Genomic DNA, 25,642 nt, shown 5'->3' with positions numbered 1-25,642 from the left:
GTCAAGAAGAACAACAACAAAGAAGTTGCATGCTGTGTACAGAAGTAAACATGGAGGCTACTGAAGTCAGTGTTCAAGGTGGAAGCTGCAGTAGGAGCTCAGCCGACACACACTCTTCTAGGCATCCTGGGGATATCATTTCTTTTTCCTTTTTTTTAAAGGATGTATTTATTAAAATCTATATCTTTATTCATCTATATTAAAAAAATAAATTCAATTAGAAGAAAATAAATCAGTAATAATGATAATAATAATAATCTTTTTTTATTATTTAAAGGGGAGTTTATTGCACATTGTGCTATTGATAGGACCTTGATTTCAGTTTTTAGAAATGGTCTTGTTTGATACTGGATAAAATCATGTTTATCTTTCAACAAAGGAGTAGCTCTAACAAAGGAGACAATGGGATCTTTTCAAAAATAACAGAGCAGCCTCTTATACTGTACTTGTTTTTCTCCAAGTATAGGAAGGAAATCAAGGATTTCAGGCTTCCTATCTTGCCATTGAAGTACAAGAGAAGTGAAAGCAATAATACTGCTCTCCTTGGAAGTGAAACTGATATGTTCTTCAGGGAAACCAAAAATAAAGGTCATAGGGCTAATAACCGCAGGTTTGTTGAGGGCTTTGGAGAGTGTTTCATTAGAAAGAGGACCAAAATGTGGCCAATTTTGGGCAGGAGAAGAACATATGTATGTGATTGGCAGAAGATAGAGAGCATCTATGACATAAATCCCCTGTGTTAATTAGTTTGTGTCGACGATCTTTAGAGAGGTGTGTCCTATGTAGTACCTAGTATTGAACCTATTGTCAGAAGTAGAGTTGACCCTGTCGCAGGCCCTCTGCCATTATTCATATGAAAATGCAGTAAGAATAACTGAAGTGAGAAAAACTTAACAAATGAAAAAAGAAAAGACGGACTGTGAAAAACACAAAGCCAGACAACCAGAGAATATTGCAGACTGGGAGGCATGGCAAGAAGTGGCCAACTTGGCCCATCACAAGTTCAAGACCTTGTTCCAGTCCATTCCTACCCCCCGGCCTGCATTCGAAAAAGGTCACAAATGGGTTTCAGGCCTGCTGCCCTAAAATGCATCCCTCTGGGACTAAACTCCACAGAGACCCGACTATTTTATTGTGTTGAGTGATATAGAAGAAGAAAGGTGGCTGCTGTCTGTTCATTCAGCCAGAAATGCAGCTTTTTTCCCTCCCGTTCCTTTTTGTTCACCGCTGTAACTGAAAACTGCTTCATGATCGACTCAAAAACAAGGACAGAGCTGACTGCACACCATGAGTACTGATTAATCTGAATTTATCATCATTTGGCATAAATGGGGCCAAATAGGACAGGGTGATTACATTCAGTAGTACATTAGGGTCAAATTATGTCGAGCATGCCAAGCCAAGGGCCAAAACATTTTTTCTTTTTTTCTCCACAAAAGATGTTTTATGTGCAAGTCTTGTTGCTGATGTATCCATTATTATTATTATTATTATTAGAGTGTAGTCGTAGGCCTGGGAAACCAGAGGTCTGTGTTAAGAGTCGAATAGAAGAATAGTCGAATAGAGTCGAATAGTCGAACAGAAGAAATGCACAAAATGAGTTCCAAACCAACCTTTTATTTTAGGGATAAGTTAGTAAACCATTATCTGCATCTATTCAACCAACTATATTAGCTGTATCTGTAATCATAATTGCCAAAGTCATTATTGGAAGTGGGCATCATTTAGACTGGACGTGGGTTGGATTTAGCAGAAAATTGATATTTTCTGCATGAAATTGATATGGGTTGGTCAGAAGTTGCAATATTGACTAATACACATCCACTGGATTATTCCTCCCTCTGACACACTCCAGACCAGGCTTGTCAGCTATGATGATGGCAGCTCTGAGTCACACTAACTGATTTCCTGGAGGTTTGTTTCGCACTTGGCGCCTTTCTGACAGCTGGTCGCTACAATGGATATTGACACATTTTACTGACAATCTTGGTTTAAAAAGTACATTATCCTTACTAATGACGTGACAACGAAGCCTCATGAATGATTCGCTTTATTTTTTGACCCCCCTAGATGGCGCTCTTGACTTTGAGAAAATACTCTAGCAATGGTAATTGAGTGTTTTTAGCCCTTTGTGTTCTGACTGAGGGCAGATGGTGCTCTTTGTTCAACAAACTGCCTCATGTATGAATATTTTCTTATTTTTCTCTTACTTTTGTTTGTTCTTACACAAAGCAATAAGAGGAAAATAAGAAAATCTTATCTTGGATTAACGAAACAAGAGCTACACAACAGCCAAGTCTGTTGTTGCCCACAAGAGAATGTTGATTCAGGTTCGATCTTAAATCGTGCCAGGAAATTTGCTATTAGTATAAGAAAACTCCCCAATAAGTCGATATAAAGGCAGCAGACATAAGTTCCAACAACCAACAAGCTAATGACATTTGACAGGTAACAAAAGGAAAGAAAAAATGAAAGAAAAGGCCACCTAACAGCAACAATCTGTGAGATGTCAACTCTTTCTGAACCAGTGTTGTTTTCAGCTTGTTGAGTGTTTAATTCAAAATTGGTTTCAAAAAGGTTTGTTTGCTTCTTTACAATACACCAGCAATGTAAAGTCCATATGTTTGACTCATTGTGGACATCTAAAACATTTGGGTTCACAGCAATTATGTTTTGCCTCTGCAGCTCTGATTGCAGGCATCTTGATGTTCCAACTTGAAGCATATCAGTAATATTCCTCAAAAATGTATGTTTCTTGTTTTCGGTCATTCTCATTTCTTTCCATTAGCTGGAATAACTCTGGGTGGTTAGTAAACAAGCACTAATAGGCTCCTTTAATTTCTTATTCAGTTAGACAATGGACAGCAAATAAGCTGTGGCGACATGGATTTTAAAATGTTTTTGCTTGGTGTGCATAAATGTCACTTTATTAATAACCATGACTGCAGTTTTACAGCATGACTATAGCTTAATGGCTTTCTCTTGTCAGACAAGAACAAACAAAAAACATCATCCTCTCTTGTAGGATGGATCATGGATTTTTCTCTTGAGATGTCAAAGCATCCTGTGACGATTTGCGTTTAATGCTTTGATTATATTTATATTCGTTTTCTAGGGGTGCCAGCCAGGTGTCTCTCCTGACATTTAAGGTAATTAAGTCTTAGAATAGATTTGTTGGTTTTTGTTTGCTTTTTAAACCAAAACCTCACAAAGGATGCATACACATTGTAATTACAATTAAACACACGCAGTGCATTAAACAACACAAGAATAACACAACCACAAGCTTCATTTCAAAACCAAAAGCATGTTTAAGATCAGTTTTTCTGTTGGTGTCTCAACAAAAACAAACAACTCAGTTCGGCTCACACCAGTTCTTCAACAAAATTGAACTCAAATCAGTTTATCCCCCCCAAAAAAGGCCTTCAAAAAGAAGTTAAAAACAATCGATGAGTTTGCTGGTGTTCTGCGTGTTTACGGAGGTGTAAAAACATAGATTTTAGATTTTATCAAAGAGTAAAATTTTAAGTTTACTCTTAAATTAAGAGAGGGTGTCTGCCTCCCATACTGAGACTGGGAGATGATTCCACAGGAGAGGAGCTTGATAACTGAAGGCTCTGGCTCCCAATCTACTTTTAAGGACTTTGGGAACCAGCAGTAATCTAGTATTTCGGGAGCGTAGTGGTCTAGTAGGGTAATATGGCACCATGAGTTTTTTCCAGTTTTTCTCTATTGGTTTGGCTCATTTCTTTTTTTTTTTTAATGATTACTTTTTAGGCATTTTTATGCTTTATTGACAGTGACAGAGTGAAAGGGGGTGATAGAGGGGAAGACATGCGGCAAAGGGAGCTCAGGCCGGATTCGAACCCGGCTCCGCCACAGCAAGGCCTCAGCCTATATGGCAAGCGCTCTACCAGTGTGAGCCACCGGGACGCCCCAGTTTGGCTCATTTCTTGAAACAGAAATTAATTCTCAAAACTCTAAGATCATTTGGCAAAACAGTCTTACAGTTCAACACAACACCATGGTTCACTTGCAAAAGCTCATATCTCTCCCAAAACTGTTTACTCATGCTTCAAAACTACATTCCTTTCCCATATAAATAGTCAGTGCCACCAAAAGGCCAAAGATCCTTCTCAACTGCTTTGGCTCATTTTTTTCGTAACAGACCAGACATTCTCAACACTCGAAGAAACCAAGAAATGTAAATGTAAATTGTGGACATTTTTTAAAGAATCTTGGAGTGGAATAACAGATGAAAGGTGCCACAAGTTGGTTGACTCCATGCCACACAGATGTGAAGCAGTTATAAAAAACTGTGGTCATACAACTAAATATTAGTTTAGTGATCACAGTATTGCTAAATCCTAGAAACAAAAAAGTTTGTACAGTTTTGAGTTTGTAAAGTCAATGGCAGACACTGCTATTTTTTTTTAATATACCCCCTTTCAACTAATTGCCCAATTGCACAGCCTTAAGAGCGTGCATATCACAAATGCTGGGTCTTGTTGGTTTTCTGAGAATCTACTGCACCTACTGGTACCTTGTTTGCCACGTAGCAATAAAAAATGTACTAAAAACCTGGATTAATATGGTTAGTCACATTGGACTGCTATTATTTTGAACATTACTGTACATGTTTGGTAGCATTCACAATCATAGACAGCATCTGTCAGGTAACTAAACATATTGTTTGATTGGTCATCTGAGATGTGTGAAACTCCTCCTTCATTAGTTAGGTTCTACTTTCACTTCACTGTCAATTCATCAAGTTATCAAATGTTCCAAGACATTCATATATGGTATTCATGGTTTTAGGATGTTGACTAATTTCGACAATTGAAGAGACTGTTGTACATAGGGATGGGTACCGTTCACATTTGAACCGATACCCGGTACCTGGGAATCGGTATCGGTACTCAACGGTACCAATTTTCGGTACTTTTGCGTTTGAAAATATAAACTTTAAAAAATATATCAAAACAATATAAAATCCAGGATGAGCAGTGCTTTATTGTTGAGTGAATGTGCATTTTTGGAGTGTTATCAAAGAATGCAGAGGAGCGCTCTCAGGTGGCAAGTGCACGGAGAAAAAAAAAAAAAAAAAAAAGGTTGGAAGTGCACGTGTGATTTGTTGTGATGATGTGACGGTATTGTGGGCATAGCATGGTTGGAATAAACAAAGTTGAGTCGGGCTGCTCTGTGAACATATCGAGGATGAGGCAGGAGTCTGAGGGATTTAATTTCAGCGAGGCAGTTTGGAATAAAGTGGCAGGTAATATTCCTGAGTTGAAGATCGGAGTTTTAGCGGAGGACCAGAGATGCAGCAGCTAGCTGCTAATGACTGATCTACAGAAGAATGGAGAAAGCAAACGGAGTAAGGAAGGTCCAATCTGGAGGTAGACTAAGGCCAAGCCCGGGTACAGACATTGGAGAGGTAGCAGCTGGCGGCTAGCAGGCCGAGAGCCGGCTGTTCGTCTCTGCGCCGCGGTAGAAGGGGGCAGCAGCTAGTGGCTTGTGGCCGCGGTGAGCAGACAGGACCAGGGTAAATAAAAAAATAGTGCCATCGTCAGCACGCTTGTTAATCAAGACGTCAAATGAAAACAGGTTGAAATCAATGATCAGTTTAAAGGTAACGCCATTTAGGTACCGAAACATGGTACCGTTTGATTTTACTTGAATCGGTACTCGGTAGTACCAACGGAATTCGGTCGGTACCTATAAAAGTACCGAATTCGGTACCCATCCCTAGTTGTACATGTGATAACTTATACAATTAAATGATGCTGACATGTTTTGGAGAGAACAACCATTAGACTGAGAATCAACAATCAGTTTTGATCAACAAAATCTATTCACTTGGAAACTGTGCTAAATGTAGACTAACTGTGCTAACTGTAGGCTACATGTTCTTAATAATTTGCAAAGATGTACGAAGACATTTGCAATTCAAATACAACTCTGAGTCCTGCCACATCCAGAAGTACTCGAACGACACTGCTATTGTGGCGTGTATCAGGAATGGACAAGAATCTGAATATAGAGATCTGATAAAAGCCTTCAGTGACTGGAGACACAAGAACTACCTCCTACTGAACACCTCAAAGACTAAGGAAATGACCATAGATTTCCTCAGGTTCAAGTCCCCTCTTCAGCCAGTGAATACCTGTGGGGTGGACATCGAGGTGGTGCCAAGTTATAAGTATCTAGGTGTATACCTGGATAATAAGTTGGACTGGTCCCTAAACACAGATGCTTTCTACAAAAAGGGGCAGAGCAGCCTCTTTTTCTTAAGGAAGGTCAGATCTCTTGATATCTGTAGTAAGATGCTGCAGATGTTTTATCAGTCTGTGGTGGTAGTGTGTTGTTTTATGCTGTAGTCTGCTGGGGAGGCAGCATCACAGAGATGCAAGGTGATTGGACAGACTGGTCTAAAGAGCTGGTTCTGTGGTTGGAGCCAGGTTGGACACGCTGGAGGAGGTGGTGGAGAGATGCACTGTCAAGATGTTCGAGTCCATCTTGAAATAACCAGATCATCCGCTACACAAAACCTTTATGGACCAAAAAACAGTGGAAGGCTCTTCTCTTTCCATTACAGGACGGAGAGATTCAAAAGATCCTTCGCTCCTACAGTCATCAGGATGTCTCTCTAACAGAGCTAACAGACTCACTGAATTTGCCCTTGTGGATAGATGAAGTTATTTTTATTTTTATTTTTGATTTCATGAAATGAATGAGAAATTAAATTCTGTTGTGAACAATTGCCAAGTGGGTTGGATGTTTGTCCATGTTATTTTGAGAATGTAATTTCCATTTCAAGAAATGAGCCAAAACAATGGAGAAAAACTGTAAGGTATGATGGTGTCTGAACATTAAGGCCATTGCATGTGAGGAGAAGTGTTTAAAATTAAGTTTGGGATTTTATAGAGAGCCAATACAACAGCTAGATCAGGAGAATTTTTCTCTTTTCCTAGTTCTGGTCAGTGCAATAGCCGTAGCATTCTGGACCAACTGAAGAGTTTTAAAGGATTTATTGGAGCAGCCTGACAGTAGGGAGTATGTAGTTGTTCAGATCATAAATGCTGGTATGTGGATTGGTATGTATTCAGCCTGAATAAAATGTTAAGAATTAACATGTTTTTTAATTTTAGAAACTCCCATACTCCTATCATCCACAGTCCAGCAGGGTGTGCTGCAGCACCCTCTTCCTCCCACCTCCAATATCTATGTCCATTCACGTCATATGAGATGGATTATCAAGATGGAAACGATTTCCATCTTAATTGGTTGTATGAGTGCAGTTTAGGTCATCTGGGAATTAAAATACAGTGCATTACCATATAACATCCATTCAATTTGACTTTAATTAAATTGAATGACTGATAAGTCTCTGGCTGGCCCAATTAGTTGTATGGAAAATGTGAGAGGAGCAGAGCGGTGAGAATTTTTGCTCCTCACTCATGGAGCTTCTTGTTCCATCGCAAAGCCACTCTGGGATGTTCTCAATATTGATCACCGCTTTTTGACTGAAAAACAGATGCATTCTGGGAATTTCCTTTTACTGATGGCAAAAGACGCAAACCCAATAGCTCACACTCTGCTCACATGCTCTGTTTCAAGCTGAACCCTGACATTGAGCCTGACATTATTATGGGACTACAATGCTAAACTGATGCAGTTGCTGATGCTCTTTTAAGTGACACTAATTTGTCTGGTGCAAACCAAGAGAACACAGATCTACCATTACAGCACTAGACTGAGCAACATTTGAAACCTCGCAGGTGTTGGGACCACACCATGTGGGCAAACAAAGAGCATTCTACGTATAAACCTCAGCTTTTCACACCTATGTGCAACTTTCGTCACAGATTCAAACCCTGGCCTCACATTGTTCAAAACCAGTTTAGACCTGATAGCCCTATAATCCATGCTGATGCACACGCTTGTTGGTTGAGTTAATAAAGTCAGAAGTTCGACCACTGTTGGTCCAAGCTCCAAACCATGACCACAATTTGCACAAAAAGTGTTTTCCTGGCTTGGGACAAATACGACATTCACAATCACACAGACAAACATTAAACTAACAAATAGTTAGGAGCATGCATGCGTTTCGACAGCTGAGCGCCAGCTAATATTCACCATTTTACTAATCCATCAGCAAGAAGTCGAGCTTGTTGACTGTTGGCAGCTCTTTACTTCACAAAGCTCTCTGAAAGTCAGTATTACTAGAAATGGATGGATGGATGGATGGATGGATAGATAGATAGATAGATAGATAGGCAGATGTGGGGCCTGCAAGGGGAGTAGAATGTTGGCGTTTCTTGTATTAAGTGAAATTAAAGTATAACATTATGAAGTCAAAGACATTAATGGAGAGTAGTTATTTGTATCTTGCTCTTTGAAACAAGCCATATCCTGTCATGTTAGTGTAATGGATTTTCTCTGACAGTGTGGCAAGGACAGCCACAGTGCAGAAGCTTCAGTTTACTTCTGTCCCATTACCAGGAAGTGTTTTTGTAAAAGGTCAATCTTAATTTAACACTCACTATTGTGCGAGCAGGTGTGTCATCCTCTAAACCACTAATGCACAGCTCTGAGGAAAATGAACTGGAAACAATGTTAAGTGACTCTGACAGTATCCAGGCTGACTCTGTTTAATGGTGCATTTTCTATTTAAGAATTGATGTCCCTCTAATGGCATATTAAAACCCACAGACAAATATTGCTCAGCTCTGTGTCCATTTATTATTATGAAGCAGCTTTAAGCTGTAAGACAGTAAGACTGATGAGCCTTTCTAGCATTTGATACAGCAGCTCATGCTCACAAATGCCTATTGCAATCCAAATTCACACCATTAACACATTCTGGATTCAAAAACTGAATGAGTTGAGTCACTCAAGAGATTTACATTACATAATCTGTTTCAGTGAGAAGACTTGGGCTCTTGGGGTTAAAGGGACATATTGTGAAAAGCTATATTTTTCAATGAATGTGCACACACATTTGTTAATCTGGAGCCTTCCAACCCACAAACTGTGAAATAAGACAACCAGTCATTTTTTGTGAGCTGCGTTAAGCTAGATTGTTTCAGAAAGAGGGTGAACACAGGTATATTCAGAAGAAAATGTGTGTTTTGAACATTAAAGAATGTAAGCATTTTCAAGTAGAAGCCCAAAATACAAACATGAACCTCAAAATGTGCATAATATGTCAGTTCAGGCTTGTGTCTATGACATGTTAACCCTGACATAACACTTTAGCCTGCACACACTTTTGTAATGCAATAATGGAGTGATTCAAAGTTTGGCCCAAATAAATGTCATATTATCTTAATACTGGTGCAGAACTCTCTCCAGTCCAACACAAATATGAGTGCAAGTCATGTTTCCACTTTACAAAAGCCCAGATTGGATTTTTCACAGTTGCCAGGAGAACACAACTTTTTGTCAAGATGGTAGCAAGGTGAGTGGTTAGGTCTCATAGACTCAACAGGAGTCACGACTGTGTAACAAGGACATTCAAATACCACATTAACACATGAAAGGCTGATGAATGTGGGTGGTCTAAGACAAAGGCAATCAATTATCATGTTGAGCGAGGTAAATGGAACTGAAATTACTATTATGAGATTTTGACAGAAGTGTAGAAAATCAGTCCAAGACAAGTCATGCAGTGACATTTTGAAAGGTCTGATAATTCCCTTTGTAATTAGAAATAGCAGTCATCAAACTGCAGCAGGAAAAATATAGTTTTCACAAAGGAAAAATACAACATAATACCATAGGTAGGTATACAGGTGAATGAAGTTGAGAATGAGTCTGTCTGAGCACAGAATCAATCAACTCATCTGTCAGCTTACTAACCAGCCCACTGGTCAACATCCAACTACTTAATGAACCTTCAGAACAGTTTAACATTTTTGCTAAAATGCGTAACAATTTACCCCTCATATACCCTTTGTAATGGGCTGATTATTGATCTGTCTATTGCAGCAGGTACCTGGGAGGCTTAGTGCCACTGATGATCTTAGTTGGGAGTACCTGGGCCCAGTGCTCTCCAACTATAAAACCCCGTCTACCTGGAGCCTGGCGCTCTCTCTCCTTTTATGTCTTTGTTGTTTTGTTTGCGGACACACATCTTTTCACATTACCCTGCATACACTCACCCACTCTAATGACTTAACTGATAATCACACCTCATTGTATCTTTAGTTTGTGTTTTGAGTAATTATTATTCTCTTTGTTAAATAAATATTTGTTAAATTGCCTTTTGCCTGCGTCTCCTTGTCATGGATTTAGAGCCAGGTCGTGACAAATGTGGGGTCTCACCCTGTTTTTGGTCCGTTTGGTGTTTTGATTTGTGACTGCAGGCGCGTAATAGTGATGTCTCGTTCATGAACGATTCGTTCTAAAGAACGAGAACGAAACATACTGAATCACTTCCTGAAAAGTTTCGTTCTATTCTCAACTCCCATCCCGTCCTGAGTCTCTCTCCATTGCCATTGCATTTTTCTTCTCTTTGTGTTTTACCTGTGGTTGGCAACCAGCAATAAGAGAGCTCCCTCTCGCCCTCTCCAAGGAACTGCCATTCTCTGTCAGTGTTTCAGTTCATGTACTGAAACTGGTACAGTGAACGAGAGTCCTGATTCGCTCTCTGTCTCACTTAGTGGGACGTTCAAAGAACGTACTGCCTCCATCATTCAGTTCACTGAAGTACTGGTACAGTGAACTGGAGCCCTGTGAGACTAGCCTGTTTTGATTACTGACACTTTTATTTTGAAAGGACGAAAAGAGACTTCCTGTTGACCGTAAAACTAAATGAAGTGAGATTAAACTGTTAAGATAACGTCAAGGAGTTCGATGTTTTATGTTTTAGCCCCTGAAGAGGCATAAGGTTAGTTTTACAGTAATCTTGCATATTTCAGTATTTTCTGTGTTTAAATAAGTTAAAGTTTTCTAAAAACATTACGTATAGTGTCAAAGCATCAATTTTGCACTTTGTTTACCAGAGTAGTAAAGTTAGCAGCAAGATAATGTTAGCCATGTGTTAGCAAGCTAAAACACATGTTAATGTGCATAACTGTTACACAGCACAGATACAGGACTCAAATGCAGCACTCTGGAGGCGGATACAGGAGGTAACCAGTCTTTATTCACAGGCAATGGTTCGGTACACGGGTGCTCAGTCAGGTAAGGCAGGCAAACAATCCAAAGGGATAAGGCAAAGTCAGAGTCCAAAAACAGGCAAGGGTCAAAACCAAAACACACTGGAAAAACGCTGGAGAGTTGGACACATGGTACGCTAACAATCTGGCACTGGGGAAAGGGAAACAAAAGGTTTAAATAGAGAGTCAATGAGGTGATGAGACTCAGGTGTGTGATTAGCAGTGTTGGGTGCGTTACTTAAAAAATAATTATATAATAATAATTAAAAAGTAATTAGTTATAGTTACTAGTTACTTCTCCCAAAAAGTAACTGAGCTAGTTACTGAATTACTCCACTAGAGTTAGTAACTGAATTACTCCACTATAAAAGTAACTAGTTACCAGGGAAAGTAACTATTGTGTTACTTTTTAAAAAAAAGTTTAAATATGTCTAAGAATTTGGATATTTTTCTAAACGGGTTTCACAAGCCAGTTGCATAGAATAGAACTGCATAGACAGGTACCTACACAGAACCTTTGATATTTATTGTACCTCAACAGACCACAACTGGAAGACATACTGTACTTGTATTTTTTTTAGTCACAAAAAAAACACAGTGTAACAACCTGAAGTGCCGTTCAAGTATTTTCTTAACAGTAAAAGAAAACAGTTTAACTATGAAGTGCTTTAACTCTCTGTAGTGTAAATTAAATAAATTAAACCTTCACACTACTGGGGTGGTCCGTAGCGTAGTGGGTTACACAGGCGCCCCATGTGCAGAGGCTACAGTCCTCGCTGCGGCGGAGCCGGGTTCGAATCCGGCCTGAGCTCCCTTTGCCGCATGTCCTCCCCTCTGTCACCCCCTTTCTATCTGTCTCACTATCAATAAAGCCTTGAAAATGGCCAAAAAAAAAAATCTTAAAAAAAAAAAAAAAACCTTCACACTACTGGTAGACACTGTACTAGACAAGTATTTTCTTATCATTGTCTATACATATTATACTGGCTATCTACACACACACACACACACACACACACACACACACACACACAGAGGGAGAGAGAGAGAGAGAGCATTACACATTATAAGTCTGTTTTACAATATATTTAATTTTACATTATATTTTTTCATTATGTATGGATGTTTTTAATGTATTTAAAAATAAATACTGGTTCTTACAGTAACAATTGCCTCTGGAAGGTCAACGAGGATTCGCAGACCACTCTTCAGGTTCAGGGTCTTGAACATCAATGTCTCCAGCGTGGGGAGTGTGCCATGGAAACAGTTGTCTTCTCCCTCAAAAATGTCTAAGGCTACTGTTAGTGGCTTCATTACCATACAGTACTCCCTGAGGTGTACAGCCCGAACTTGGAGGAGATGATGTTCAGTTCGACTATAGGGATCTCACAGATGCGAGCAAGGGCATCATAAAAACGAGTTCCATCTCATAGTGCAAGGGACTAGCAGCTTCCTTGCGATGACATCATCGACAGTCTCTGCAGCCACAGTTGAACGGCTAGCCTTGTTCCATGAGGCTGAATATTTGGTCGTAGCACTTCTGTATATCGCTTTTGTTTCTGGTTTTGACAGTATCCACAAGAACATGAAACAAGGTTTAAGGTGTGCGATGCACATCTCTGATGTGGCGGCAAAGTAATCACAACATCATCATTATCATCACCACCAACACTGTTTTGCAAGACATCATTAATGTTCATAAAAGTCAGCTCATCCTTATCAACCCCAGACTCATCCTCCTGGACTGGCTGGTACTTTTTGAAGGCCTTGACGAAATTAGAGCCATTATCCGTGACAGTTGATGTTATTTTGTGGGATATGCCATAGGATGAGTGAATATTGTCAAGCTCAGTTGCAATACTGTCATAAGTATGGCGGCCTTTAAATCGTCTGCATGCCAGGGCTGCTTTCCTTCGTCCCATGCTATGTGGAGTATTATGTGCAATCCAAATGTCTGCAGTAGTAGAGACATATTCTAATTCTTCAAATCCTCTTTTGAGCTCGGCATTCATTTTAGCATACTTGGCACCTACAATACAGTACAATACAATAAATCTTTATTATCCACCATGGTGGAAATTTGCCTTCGGCTCACCGTAAAGACACAGAATTTCATTAAAAACATACAGCAGTTGAGAATGCAGTTAAAACATAGAGTAAGAAAAGAAAAGAAAAAACAATTAAGAGCAGTTAAAAGTTAGTGCATTACTTACGTTGAGTTGAGGAGGCGAGTAGCGTTGGGGATAAAAGATTTTTTAAAGGCTCCTTTAGCTAGTGGGACCCTGTAACATCTCCCAGACTTCAGGAGCTCGAATTGGTTGGTTAGGGGGTGGGAGTGATCTACTGTCGTTTTCCTGGCCTTCCTCATTGTCCTCTCTGTGTAAATTTCTGTTAGTGACTTTTGGGGTCGTCCAACTATTTAAAGGTTTCCACCGTTTCCACAGTTTGGCCATCCAGTAAGAGTGGCGCTGTAGAGAACTCCTGCTTTAAGCATGCCTATGTATTTAGAAACTATCTTTCTGCATGGCGGACCGGCACCTGCTTTTCCCGGTATTTTGCCAATGAGGGCTCTGAAGGAGTCCGAGTCAACTGTTGATAAAAGGAGCATGTTCTCAACAACATATCTGCCTATCATTGCATTCAGTTCAGTCTGTATCACAAGTTTTTGTGAAGCTGGATCAGAAAAATCCAGCTTTAGTTGCTTGGACGGCGTGGCTCCGTGTCCATCTTTGTTAGCGGCGCTCACGTTAGCCACTCCTGGCCTGCTATCATTAGCCACTAGTTCTGTAGAGGCGTGTGCCTTTGTGAGATGCTTCATTGGATTGGAGTTACTTACAACGGATGTGGACAAAAACTTCACCCTGGGACATACACTTAACATGTACGTTCTTGCCTTTTACCTCAAGGAGATTGAAGTAGTGTCTGTACTTCCACTTTGAAAATGCTAACTTTTTAACTTTTTCTCCGGACTCACCATTGCTGCAGCTTACCTCTGCTACTTTTTATGTGTGAGGCTGCAGTGTGGTTTGTGTGTAAACTGAACACTGGCTAAGGTAAAGTAAGAGTTTGTAAGGCAATCATCATCACTTATACAGTTGTCTCGCCCCTCCCTCCTCCCTCACCAAAGAGAAAAGAAAACAGCTTTGCAGCTCCTGTGGCTGAGAGCCAAGTCGGATGACAACAGCTTCAGTGAGTAGCTTCAGTTTATAACACGCCATATTTAATTGTCATAACGGCGTTGTAACGATGGAAATAGTAATTTATTAGATTACCCGTTACTGAAAAAAATAACGCCGTTAGAAACGCCGTTTATTTTAACGCCGTTATTCCCATCACTGGTGATTAGGGGCGGGGGTGGGAAAGCTGGAGACTGGAGTAGGCGTAGGAGGGGCTGACTGTGACAGTAACTTAGTATGTGGATAGTTTAAAGAAACAACCCCCATATCTGCTAGCCGTGCTAACGCCAGACTAATCACAAATGAGATTAGTCTGGAAACCAGCTGTGTCTGTGAGAGAGTGTTGCTTGCTGCTTTGCTTCTCCAGTTCTCTCTTTCTCTTTATTTTTACGCCTTACTTCCCCCTCATGTCATTCAGCCTCACACATCCACTGATTTTATGGGCAATAGACGAGCTGCTGCGGGTCTCTGGGCGGCACTGCTGTCCCCCGGCTCGTAGCGAGATCACCGGCGTTACAGCAGCGAGCGGTAGCGAGGCTAGTTGGTAGATTAGGCTTCGGCCAAATCCTGTCGGAAGCAAGGCTAAAACATCCTTTTTGGTGGTGAAACAGGAGTTTAAAGTCAAACGTTGTTCTTCTTTTAAAATCAACTTTCGCTCTAAACTATTTAAAACGCTGTCTACAGCTAAAGAGAGTTTTGCGTCTGCTGCAGCCATGTTGGATCCGTAAGAAAACTACAAAACTACAAGCTTCCGTATGACGAGTAGTACGCGTCATCGTCTTGCCGTCCCTTCCCGTTCTGTGATTGGATCCCTAAAACAGGGCTAAGAAACGGCTGTAGTTTCCAGACTGTGTGGAGGTTCAAAATGAAATTTGGGCGTGCAAGGCAGTATGGGCAACACAGAGCATTTTAGGTAATTGTTTTGAATTTATGACCCATTTACTATATGGTTCAATATCAATACATTTATATTGACCTTTTCTTGGTTCATACCAGAAAAATGTTTATGTGGTAGCCAGAAAAATGACTCCAAATGAAAGCTAATGTTGCCCTGTGCTGGTTGCCAAACATTTGCTAACAGTAATCCTAAGCAGGTTTAAAATATGACATGTCAGAGCTGTCTGTCAGCTTGTTCTGGAGTTTTTCTGCTCCCGAATGACAAAATAAAAAAATAAATATACTTACTTAGTTTCTGGTGAATTTTTGAATCGGAGACTGAGCTTTATACTCCACACCCACATGGTCAGTACTTACAGTATGTCCCCCACTATCCTACACATGCGTGTTCACATGTGCACCTTTTTTTGGTATTGGGGTGGAAAGAGCATTTTAATGGAAAGCCATGACAGGGTGTATGATACATCAGGGTAAACACACACTAATAGGCATGATATTAGCTAAGACTAAACAAAAGCAGATCTCATAGCAGACACCATAACAACCAAGACATCTGTAACAAAAGCTGTAGCTGCACAGAGACACATGACATGAAGTTTCAATTCATCTATTTTTGTACCGTCTCCTCAGCAGCAGTGTGTCCACAGAAAGCTGGACTCACAGATGTCAGATCTTTTGCCTCTCTGTTCCTCCTAGTTTGCTTTGGTACAAACCACCACAGCCGGGCTGTAAGCTGTGTTCTTCTCACTGAGAAGCAAATTGTGTGAAATCAATGTTTTTCAGGCTTGTGGAATTTTGTGAAGATAGTAATTCTTTGTGAAGTTCTTCTCCAGTATATGGTGAATTGAAATAAAGAAAGAAAATCCACTGTGTGTATATTCTGGACATTTGGAAAAAAGCTAAAATTGTCATTCATGGAACACTGATGAATGAAGTTTTGATGAACAGTCAATGAGTAATTTTTCACATTTTAGTTTACCAGTTTATTTTAATAACCATAGCTGGCACTGATGCACCACATAGCACCTGAAACATTTCATAATTGGACATGTGACAACCAGGCAGCTTCATTCCATCGAAAATTCCAGCAGGGGGGCGCTGACGGCAGCTGAAGCATTTGGGGCATTAGGACAACACTATGTTCTCAGTCGCTAGTACAAAATCTTCAAGACAATTTGATGTTAATAGTGTAAATAATGGCCCCACTTAGAAGAAAATAGAAGATAGAGGAATTATGATTTGGGGCGTGGCTACATTTGATTGACAGGTCACTAACAAGGCGAGCCATCATCAGGAGAGAAGCAGACGGCAATGCATCAATAAAGTTAAAAACATTTTTAAAAGTAAATAAAAATTTAGCAGTCTAGTCTCATAACTTTGACCCTTTCACTGTATTTTCACTTAATGACAATTTATTTGACGTTTTGTTCAGTAAAAATGTCTTTTTCAGAGTTTGGTTGGACTAACAGACACTCCAAGGAGTTGCTGTTCAGTTTTTCAGGTAGGTCTAAGTAACGAACATTTTGTTTTAGTTTTTTTTGCTAGCCAAAATTAACATCCCAGTTAATGCTAACATGAGTTAGCAGTGACTTCACTCAGTCAGGTTGAGGTATAGAGAGGCGTGTAGTCAGTGTCGTCAGATCCCTCTCGCTCCTCCACATGCCAAATATGGTCTGCTCCCCATTTCCAGAAACAAGATGGCAACGCTGACAGCTGAACTCTGAACTTAAATGGGCCACAAACCAATGGGTGACGTCACGGTCACTACATCCATTATTTATACAGCTGATGGTCAGAACAGACAACACTCCCCACACATTCTAAGTTAACAGTTTTTAAATCTAATCTTTTACAATAATAATCATGATTTAATAATCATTATAATAGTATAAAAATCATCAATAATTACAATTTCATAATTTGTAAACTTACCAGTAATTTTGGATGCAAATGCAAAATGAAAATACAAAGCTGTTATATAAATATCAATGTTATAACCAGATCTAAAAAATACGTGACGCTTTTTCAATTCCTTATTATCCACACTTATACTGTAGAGCTGGTTTATTGGTGTAAAATTGTCACATTGCAATTGTTAACAATCATTGCATGAGTGGTAACCTAGTTGGACATGTTGGTCAGTGACTCCCCCACCACCAGTCCTGCCCCAAATGGAAGCTTGCTGCCACACAAAATGTAAATAATTGCGATACAAGTTTTTATAGTAATGTTTGTATGTAATGTAATATGAATATCTCTCACTTATAATACTATTAGTAGCATATTATACAGGATATTAGTAGTGAAGTGTCAACGAACCATTTGCTTTATTTTTTGGCTTAAAAAAAAGATCTCGCAATGGTGATTGAGTGTGTTTTCAGCCCTTTGATGAACAAAGAGCACCATCTAGTGGGCTCAGAAAATAAAGAAAATGGTGCATGAGGCTTCATTGTCACCTCACTATTTATATATATCACAGGTGTATGAATTAAATAGTTCGATAGCTGCTGACAGCAGTAGTGATTCACTGAACTTGTTTGAGTATATAGCTATAAATACTTTTATTTATTTATTTACCGGATGTTTTACATTTTTTGTCAGTTTTGCTGAACCAACATAAAGCCCTGGTGCTGCATATTTCTGTACGTGCTTAAGATTTTAATTTGAAAAAATGAAAAGAAAAATAAATTCCACTTCTTGGTCGTGTTGTGTCTTTCGATGTGGTAAACTCCAGGGGCTAGGCCTCTAAACCTAAATATATTAGGGCTTGAGATTCAAATAATGACTCCAGCCGCCACATTTATCAATTCCTGATCATTTTCTGTGATCCTGTGATTGGCGAGATACGAACCACATGTGAACCCCATTGGAAGATGATTTATGTGCTTGGATCTGTGCTGGTTTCTACGTTTGATTGATAAATGTGGGGCATTGTGTTGAATTGGGTCCATTCTTGATTTTCATTGCCTTGCTCACAGTATACTGTATATAGTGCCCGGAAAGCATCATGCTTCCCTCACAACAAGCAGAATAGCACAGCAAACACAATAGCTTTACACAAGTTTTCTCAAACTAAATTTATTCCTTTATTAAGCTGAGCAGTTTAAATGTTACAGATACAAATATACTTTTTTTCCCCGATTTTTGACAGGATTATGCAGTTAAGGCTTCAAATACTATCTATGCTGCTACAGAAACTATAAAATAAAGAAAGACGGATCCAACTTTTCACTCTCCACAGCATGCAGCACTGTGAGCCATGTTTTACATTCTCATTTGAAATTCAGGATTCAGGTTTCTTAGGGTTATAAAATACAAGTTTTGATTCAGATAATTAGCTTCAACTGTGATATAAAAAAAAACAGCACTGAAGCACACTCAGGAGCCAGTAGTTTTCATTTGAAAGCCATTACAGTTTCTGATAATGTGACATCCCAAGAGGCTTTATAACCATCTGCTGTGGGAGCATTCCTCTCCAGCCAGTCATCATATTGCCCACTGTTTCTTTCACTCTCCCATCTCTCTCTTTCTCCTCAGCTCACTGACTCTGTCTGTCTTTGCTTAAGGCCTCTAAAGTGTTGACTCCACTCATGTGCAATCAACTGAGTACATTTACAAGAGAAGCGAAGTCGATTCTTATTCTCCTGTTTGTGAAAAATAGGGGTGTGGCCCTCTCAGACAATTTGAAACATTTCCACAATCTGGTACAAAGATAGTCCAATTGGATTTCTAATGATAGCTCACTGCAATTCCAAGCATATTCAAAATTACTAAATCCAGTTGTGATTTTAGATAAAGTTCACATTCAATAATGTTGTATATACATATTCCAAGTGATCTTAATTTAAAAGTAGTATCACCTGATTCTTGTAGCTGCAAGGATTTGCATGACATACATGTGTATTTGTTCATGTCCATAAGACAACTGTGTGCTGCCAATAAGGCATGACCATATGGACTGTATATAGGAACAATTAAGATGACTGCACATGTGTGGACAATAATTTGAGTGTTAAATACACAAGTCTGACTTCTCTTGTTGGATCTTATTCCATAAGAAGTAAGCTTGCGGTAGGTCGCCCCTAATTTCAATATGAGCCGTCCTGAGCTGTCTTTTGACCGGACTTTTTTTGGCCCTGTCGAAAAGCCTGGTTGCTTACTGGATAGAATGCTAAGCAGGATGTGACATAGCACTCGACGCAACAATAACATGCTAGTAGTCACAAGCAACAATAATCATAAGACCCTTTCATAGTGTGGTCCCGCAAATCCCCGCTATATTTCTGGAAAGATCTGTGCCAGCTCTTCGCCTTAGGGTCTTCATAGTGATTCCGCAAAGGTGTGATTTTGCTGACAATAAACAAACCAGCATGGCTAATTGTGCACAGTTAGCGACGGCGGCCACAGTTGCGTCTCCCATGTTTAATCCGTTGCGTATGTGATCACGGATCACAGTCGAAACTGTCGCTAAACGATTACGCGACGATCGAAAACCATACATCACCTCGGAGTCTCGTAAATCCCTCTGGGGTCTTTTTTTGTAATGGAGGCTATTATATCAACCATGAAGCCTTCCCCTTGTCCAGCTGTTGAACATTAAAGGTTGATGGTACCTACATGGGCATGATGTGTATGGTGATGCAATGTAAATGTCCCTATCGCTCTCTCTTTGTTCTTCATGTTCTGTGTTTGATGCTCTCTGTCTGGCTACATTAGAATTTTGTTGCTGGACTGCTGACTTTTTTTCTTTAAGTAGTTTTAAAAACAAAATTGAAAAAAAAAATAGACAAACCCCTAAAATAACTTGTCATAAGTGTTATTTCATTGTAAATACCTGACCAAAAATTAATTAATTAAAAAAAAGAAAAAAAACAATTCTAATCCCTTCAGAAGAGACATTTTAACACTAACATCTCTTTAACCCAGTATCTCATATCTCGTGGCAGAGTGTACTGGCAGAGGAAACACTGCAGTGTATCCAGCCATATTCCGCTCGCTAATGTGAGACCCACAGTGAGTCTTTAAACCATCTGCTCTGAGACCTGACCATCTAAACGCCAGGCCAACCCTTTTAAAATTTTGGCTGAAGGCTTCTTTCTCTCTCTTTGTGCCCCCGCCCCCTCTCATCCTCCATCACACAGACTTCCTCCCCTCTCTGCTCTGTGTTTTTGTGTTTCTGCTCATCCATCCTTTCCTCGCCCTCTCCTGTCTAACCCTCCCCATCTCCCCAGTCTGTCTGTCTCTTCCACTGCCCTCACCCCCTTTATGTCTCTCTCTTCCCCTGAGGTGGAACTACCAATTATGATAAAATGAACCGTGACAGCCTGGACATCTGCTGAAGAGTGGACTTTATTGAGGGGATTCATTCTGTTGTCTGCTGAAATGTAGGGAGAGCAGTAGAATGATGAAGTGAGACGGCTACTGTGAGGATTCATCCCGCACGATCCTTGGCCAACTGTGAAACATGGATATAGAAACAATAGTACAAATAGTTTAATGTGCAGCATCGTCAGCATGGATGTTCCATGTTTACCAATAGATGTCATAGTTTTGACTACAGTTTGATATTCAAAGTGGCAACTCACTTAAGGTCAATGTTAGCCTTTGATGGTTCCATTTTCTTTATGCTACAACAATATTACATAACAGGATATAATTAAACAATTTTGCTTTGGATTTCTTTTGGAATTTGACACTGAGACAACAGTGTGGCACATAGTTCAAATGGACCTACTTACTGATGATATCTTTAAACAGAAGAATTGTTACAGTAGCTTAACTGTGTTGCTTGAACGGGGTGCAAATGCCAAGCACACTGAAATGACACAAACCGAATTACAATGAAGTTGTTATAGAGCTTGGATATGACATTTATAAATTGATTTCACAAACACTTCAACTAAAAGAAAAACTATGTCTTTTAATTGATCAGTAATAGCTGCAAAGAGCAAAAAACATATTAACTCCCTAGCTACCCCACCTACCATCTGACCATCTGACCCCTCTTTCACCACTCATCACTTTGCATTGCTGTCTGGATCTGAAGCTGTTACATGCTCCACTTTGTTCACCAGCACGTCTCTAACTCTGGCTGCCTGCTGTTAGTTACTGTTGTTACTGCTTATGTTACTGTTACTGCTGCTGCTCTTACTGTTACTGTTGTTACTGCTCCTGTTACTGTTACTGCTGCTGCTGTTACCGTTACTGTTGCTGTTACTGTCGCTGCTGCTGTTACTGTCACTGTTGCTGATACTGCTGTTACCGTTACTGCTGTTACTGTTACTGCTGCTGTTACCGTTACTGCTGTTACTTTTACTGCTGCTGTTGCTTCTGCGGTTACTGCTGCTGTTACTGCTGTTACTGTCACTGCTGCTGATACTGCTGCTGCTGTTATTGTTACTGCTGCTGATGTTACTGTTGCTGTTACTGCTGCTGTTATTGCTGCTGTTACTGTTACTGCTGCTGCTGTTACTGCTACTGCTGCTGTTACTGCTGCTGTTACTATTACTGCTGCTGATACTGCTGCTGCTGTTATTGTTACTGCTGCTGTTACTGCTGCTGTTACTGCTACTGCTGTTACTGCTGCTGTCACTGCTGTTAATGCTGCTGTTACTGTTCCTGCTACTGTTGCTGCTGCTGTTACTGCTGCTGTTACTGCTACTGCTGTTACTACTATTGCTGTTACTGCTACTGCTGTTACCGTTACTGCTGCTGTTGTTACTGTTGCAGTTACTTTTACTGCTACTGTTACTTTTACTGCTGCTGCTTGAAAATCATTTCATGAGTTCTTTGAGACTGACTGTCTTTGCCTGCAGGGCAAGGAGTGGCGCCGGTGAGACGGCAGCCTGTTGCGTGCAGCTTTGTGTAGTGTGTATGTTCAATGTTGATTTAGTATTTTTCTAGACTTCCTATAAGTGTGTTAGCTACAACTTTTGCGTGTTGTTAAGTTCTTAACCAAGACTTAACCATACTATCTGGAAGGGGAGTGGAAATATGTGCCCTAATATCGGCCAGACGGATGGAGCAAGCTGCCGTGGTATACACCCGTCAGGAACTGATAAGCCTGGTACATGGCTCAATATTCGGGATTCGACATGACATACCGAAGGAACTCTTACAGAGGAGACATCGGGGAACCCGTGCAGGGATGAAGAGAAACAAGAGGAGGTTGGCGACAACATGGAGAGAGACTTTTAAACCAGCCCTACCATCTATCACAATGGGAAATGTTTGCTGCCTAACAAACAAATTCGAAGAATTGGAAAGCCTAGTCAGGTACCAGAAATTGTACCGGGAGAGCATCATCGTATGCCTGACAGAGACGTGGCTGACGGAAAACACGCCTGACTCCCTGATAAGTTTCACCGGCTTCAGGACAATGCGAGCGGACAGGGACACCGGAGCGAGCGGTAAGCAGAAAGGAGGGGGGCTTTTACTGCTCGTCAACAACAAATGGTGTAACCCTAATCATGCTACTATCAAAGAACAGGTTTGCAACAAGGACATTGAACTTTTAGCGGTTAGTTTAAGGCCATCATACCTACCCAGAGAGTTCACTGTGGTGATAGCCATTGTTGTTTACATTCCCCCATCTGCCAAGGTGGAAGTCGCGTGTGACGTGCTTCACACCACTATCGTGAGACTTCAGTCCAAGTTCCCAGAGGCGTTCATTGTTGTGTCTGGAGATTTCAACCATGTCTGTCTCTCTAAGACTTTGCCCACTTTTAAACAGTTTACTGACTGTGCAACTAGAGGTGTTAAAACACTGGATCTCTTGTATGCAAATGTAAAAAATGCATACAAATGTACAGCACTGCCCCCTCTTGGTCAATCAGACCACAACATGCTACATCTCTCTCCCTCCTACACCCCAGCTGCAAAGAGGCTGCCTGTCACCACCAGAACATCAAGAGCCTGGCATCCTGAGGCTGATGAAGCCCTGAGGTGCTGTTTTGAGACAACAGATTGGGATGTGTTCTGTGAGGAGTATGGGGAAGACATCGACGGCCTAACAGAATGCATTACCCATTACATCAATTTCTGTTATGATGACATCATTCCATCCAGGGTAATTTGTTGCTTCCCTAACAACAAACCATGGATAACCAGCAGCCTGAAGGCCTTACTAAATGAGAAGAAAAAGGCTTTCAGGGAGGGCGACAGGAATAAAATCAAAGAAATTCAAAAGGAACTGAAGGTGAGGATTAAGGAGGGGAAAGAAATATATCGGCTCAAACTGGAACAACAGCTGCAGCAGGATGGAGTGAAGCAGGTATGGACTGGAATGCGAAAGATCACGGGCATGAAGCAGAAGGGCAGTACACTGCCTGATGGTGAACTGAGTCTGGCTGATGATCTGAACAGATTTTTCAACAGATTTGACTACCCCACACCACCACCCCAGCCGCCCCTACCTGGTCTGCTGACCAATGCTGCTTCCTCTCCACCTCCCTCTCTCCAACACTCCTGAGATGTCACCTGCACAGAGTCCCCTCTTCTCACCTCCTACTCCACCAGCAACCCCACCTATGACTCTCCATACTGCCCAGGTTAAGATGATGCTGGACAGGCTGAAGCCAGGGAAAGCAGTGGGGCCCGATGACATCAGCCCAAGGCTACTGAAGACTTGCTCTTCAGAGTTGTGTGGTATCCTAACACAACTGTTCAACCTGAGCTTGCGCCTACAGAAGGTCCCAAGGCTGTGGAAAACATTTTGCCTGGTACCTGTCCCAAAGAAGACCCATCCCACGCACCACAATGACTACAGACCAGTAGCACTCACTTCACATATCATGAAGACATTTGAGAGACTTGTCCTCTCCTACATCAGGACTAGTGTATCTACTCAAATGGACCCTTTACAGTTTGCATATCAGCCTAACATCAGTGTCGATGATGCCCTCATTTACATGCTGCAGAGGGCATACACACATCTGGACACCTCTGATGCATCTGTAAGGATAACATTCTTTGACTTCTCATCTGCCTTTAATACCATCCAGCCACGTCTGCTAGGGGAGAAGATGGAGATGATGAAGGTGGATCCATTATTGGTACTGTGGTGTTTGGACTACCTTTATCTCAGACTACAGTATGTGCGCTGTGTGTAAATACTGAAGCGTAGTCAAGGGCCGCAGGCTCTAAAATGGTCACTTGGGTGCAAATAGTACAAAATGTGACTGGTACAAAACAAGAAGTCACACAACGTGCAGATAACGAGGGTGGGGGCCATAACCACAAGGGTTTGCGATACATAGAACTTGCAAAAGAGGAAGAGTGAGTGAGACACGGAGTGTTAATGCAGCATTAGGATAAACAGGTCAGATAAAGGACAGCTATAGCAGTATGATAAACAGGTCAGGTAAAGGCCAGCTTCAGCAATGTGATAAACATGTCATGTAAGGACAAGCTAAGAACAGGGCGTATATGAAGAGACTCCGTAGATAGAAAGTCAGATCTCTCTGGGTGTTGTGTTGAACAGATGCATTCTATGTAATCTCTGTAAGAGTGATCTCCGCACTTTGCAAACTGCGCAATAAAGCTTGAAATAGAGCATTATACCACAAACTGACCGTCTTCCCTGGTGTCTTTCCTCGCTGCATCAAACAACTCGGTGGAGAGGTCTGACTGACCGGCAGTCAGACCCAACAGCGCCTATAGAACAATATTTCATGCACCATCCTGCACTGTGCACTCCATGCACTGTGCTGGCTCCATTCCTGTTCACCATCTACACAGCGGAGTACAAACATAACACTGACAGTTGCTTCTTGCAAAAATATTCAGACGACACAGCTGTTGTTGGCCTCATCAAAGGGGGAAATGAGGAGGAGTACAGAGACACCATAGAGAACTTTGTGGAGTGGAGTACACACAATAATCTCCATCTCAACACCACAAAGACAAAGAAGATAGTTGTGGATTTCAGGAGGGGGAGGAGGAGGACTCAACCAACACCAATCAGCATCGGGGGCACTATGGTGGAGATGGTCGCCAACCACAGGTACCTTGGTGTGCAGCTCGACAGTGAGCTGGACTGGAAAAGCCACATGGAGGTGGTGTACAAGAAGGGACAAAGTAGACTCTTTTTCCTGAGGAGACTAAGGTCATTTAACATCTGCCAACCCCTACTGTGCACTGTCTACAACTCAGTGGTGGCCAGTGCTCTGTTTTTCGCTGTGGCATGTTGGGGAGAGGCCAGCTCAGTGGTCGGGGCTGAGCAGCTAAAGGTCCAGCAGGTGGCAGAGGCCAGAATCCTCAACAAACTGCATGCAATAATGACTAACCCCACTCACCCACTACATGCCCTGAAGGTGATCAAGAACAGCAGCTTCAGTCAGACTAATTGCACCAATGTGCAAAACGGAGCGCTACAAGAAGTCCTGTATACCAGCTGCCATACGG

At 41.0% G+C, this 25,642-nt stretch overlaps 1 protein-coding gene across 1 annotated transcript; it reads right to left on the bottom strand.

The window, feature by feature from the left end:
- Positions 1-21,339: 21,339 nt before the first annotated feature.
- Positions 21,340-22,934, bottom strand: LOC131982235 (uncharacterized protein DDB_G0283357-like). Its single transcript, XM_059346833.1, has 2 exons — positions 22,783-22,934; positions 21,340-22,000 (listed from the first exon to the last, which is right to left on the bottom strand). The coding sequence occupies exons 1-2, from the start codon at positions 22,932-22,934 to the stop codon at positions 21,340-21,342; spliced, it is 813 nt and encodes a 270-aa protein (XP_059202816.1).
- Positions 22,935-25,642: the final 2,708 nt, after the last annotated feature.

This window comes from Centropristis striata, chromosome 12 (genome assembly GCF_030273125.1).
Source record: "Centropristis striata isolate RG_2023a ecotype Rhode Island chromosome 12, C.striata_1.0, whole genome shotgun sequence".
Lineage (NCBI taxonomy): Eukaryota > Metazoa > Chordata > Actinopteri > Perciformes > Serranidae > Centropristis > Centropristis striata.
Note: the sequence above shows the minus strand (reverse complement) of the source record. Positions and strands in the feature narration are given on the sequence as shown.

Excerpts from the sequence above, each read along its gene's own strand:
- LOC131982235 (XM_059346833.1), bottom strand. The coding sequence starts at position 22,934 with ATGGTTGAAATCTCCAGACACAACAATGAACGCCTCTGGGAACTTGGA. Across the intron at positions 22,001-22,782 it reads CACCACAGTGAACTCTCTGG|CAGCAGTAAAAGTAACAGTA; the intron begins GTAGGTATGATG and ends ATTTTCAAGCAG.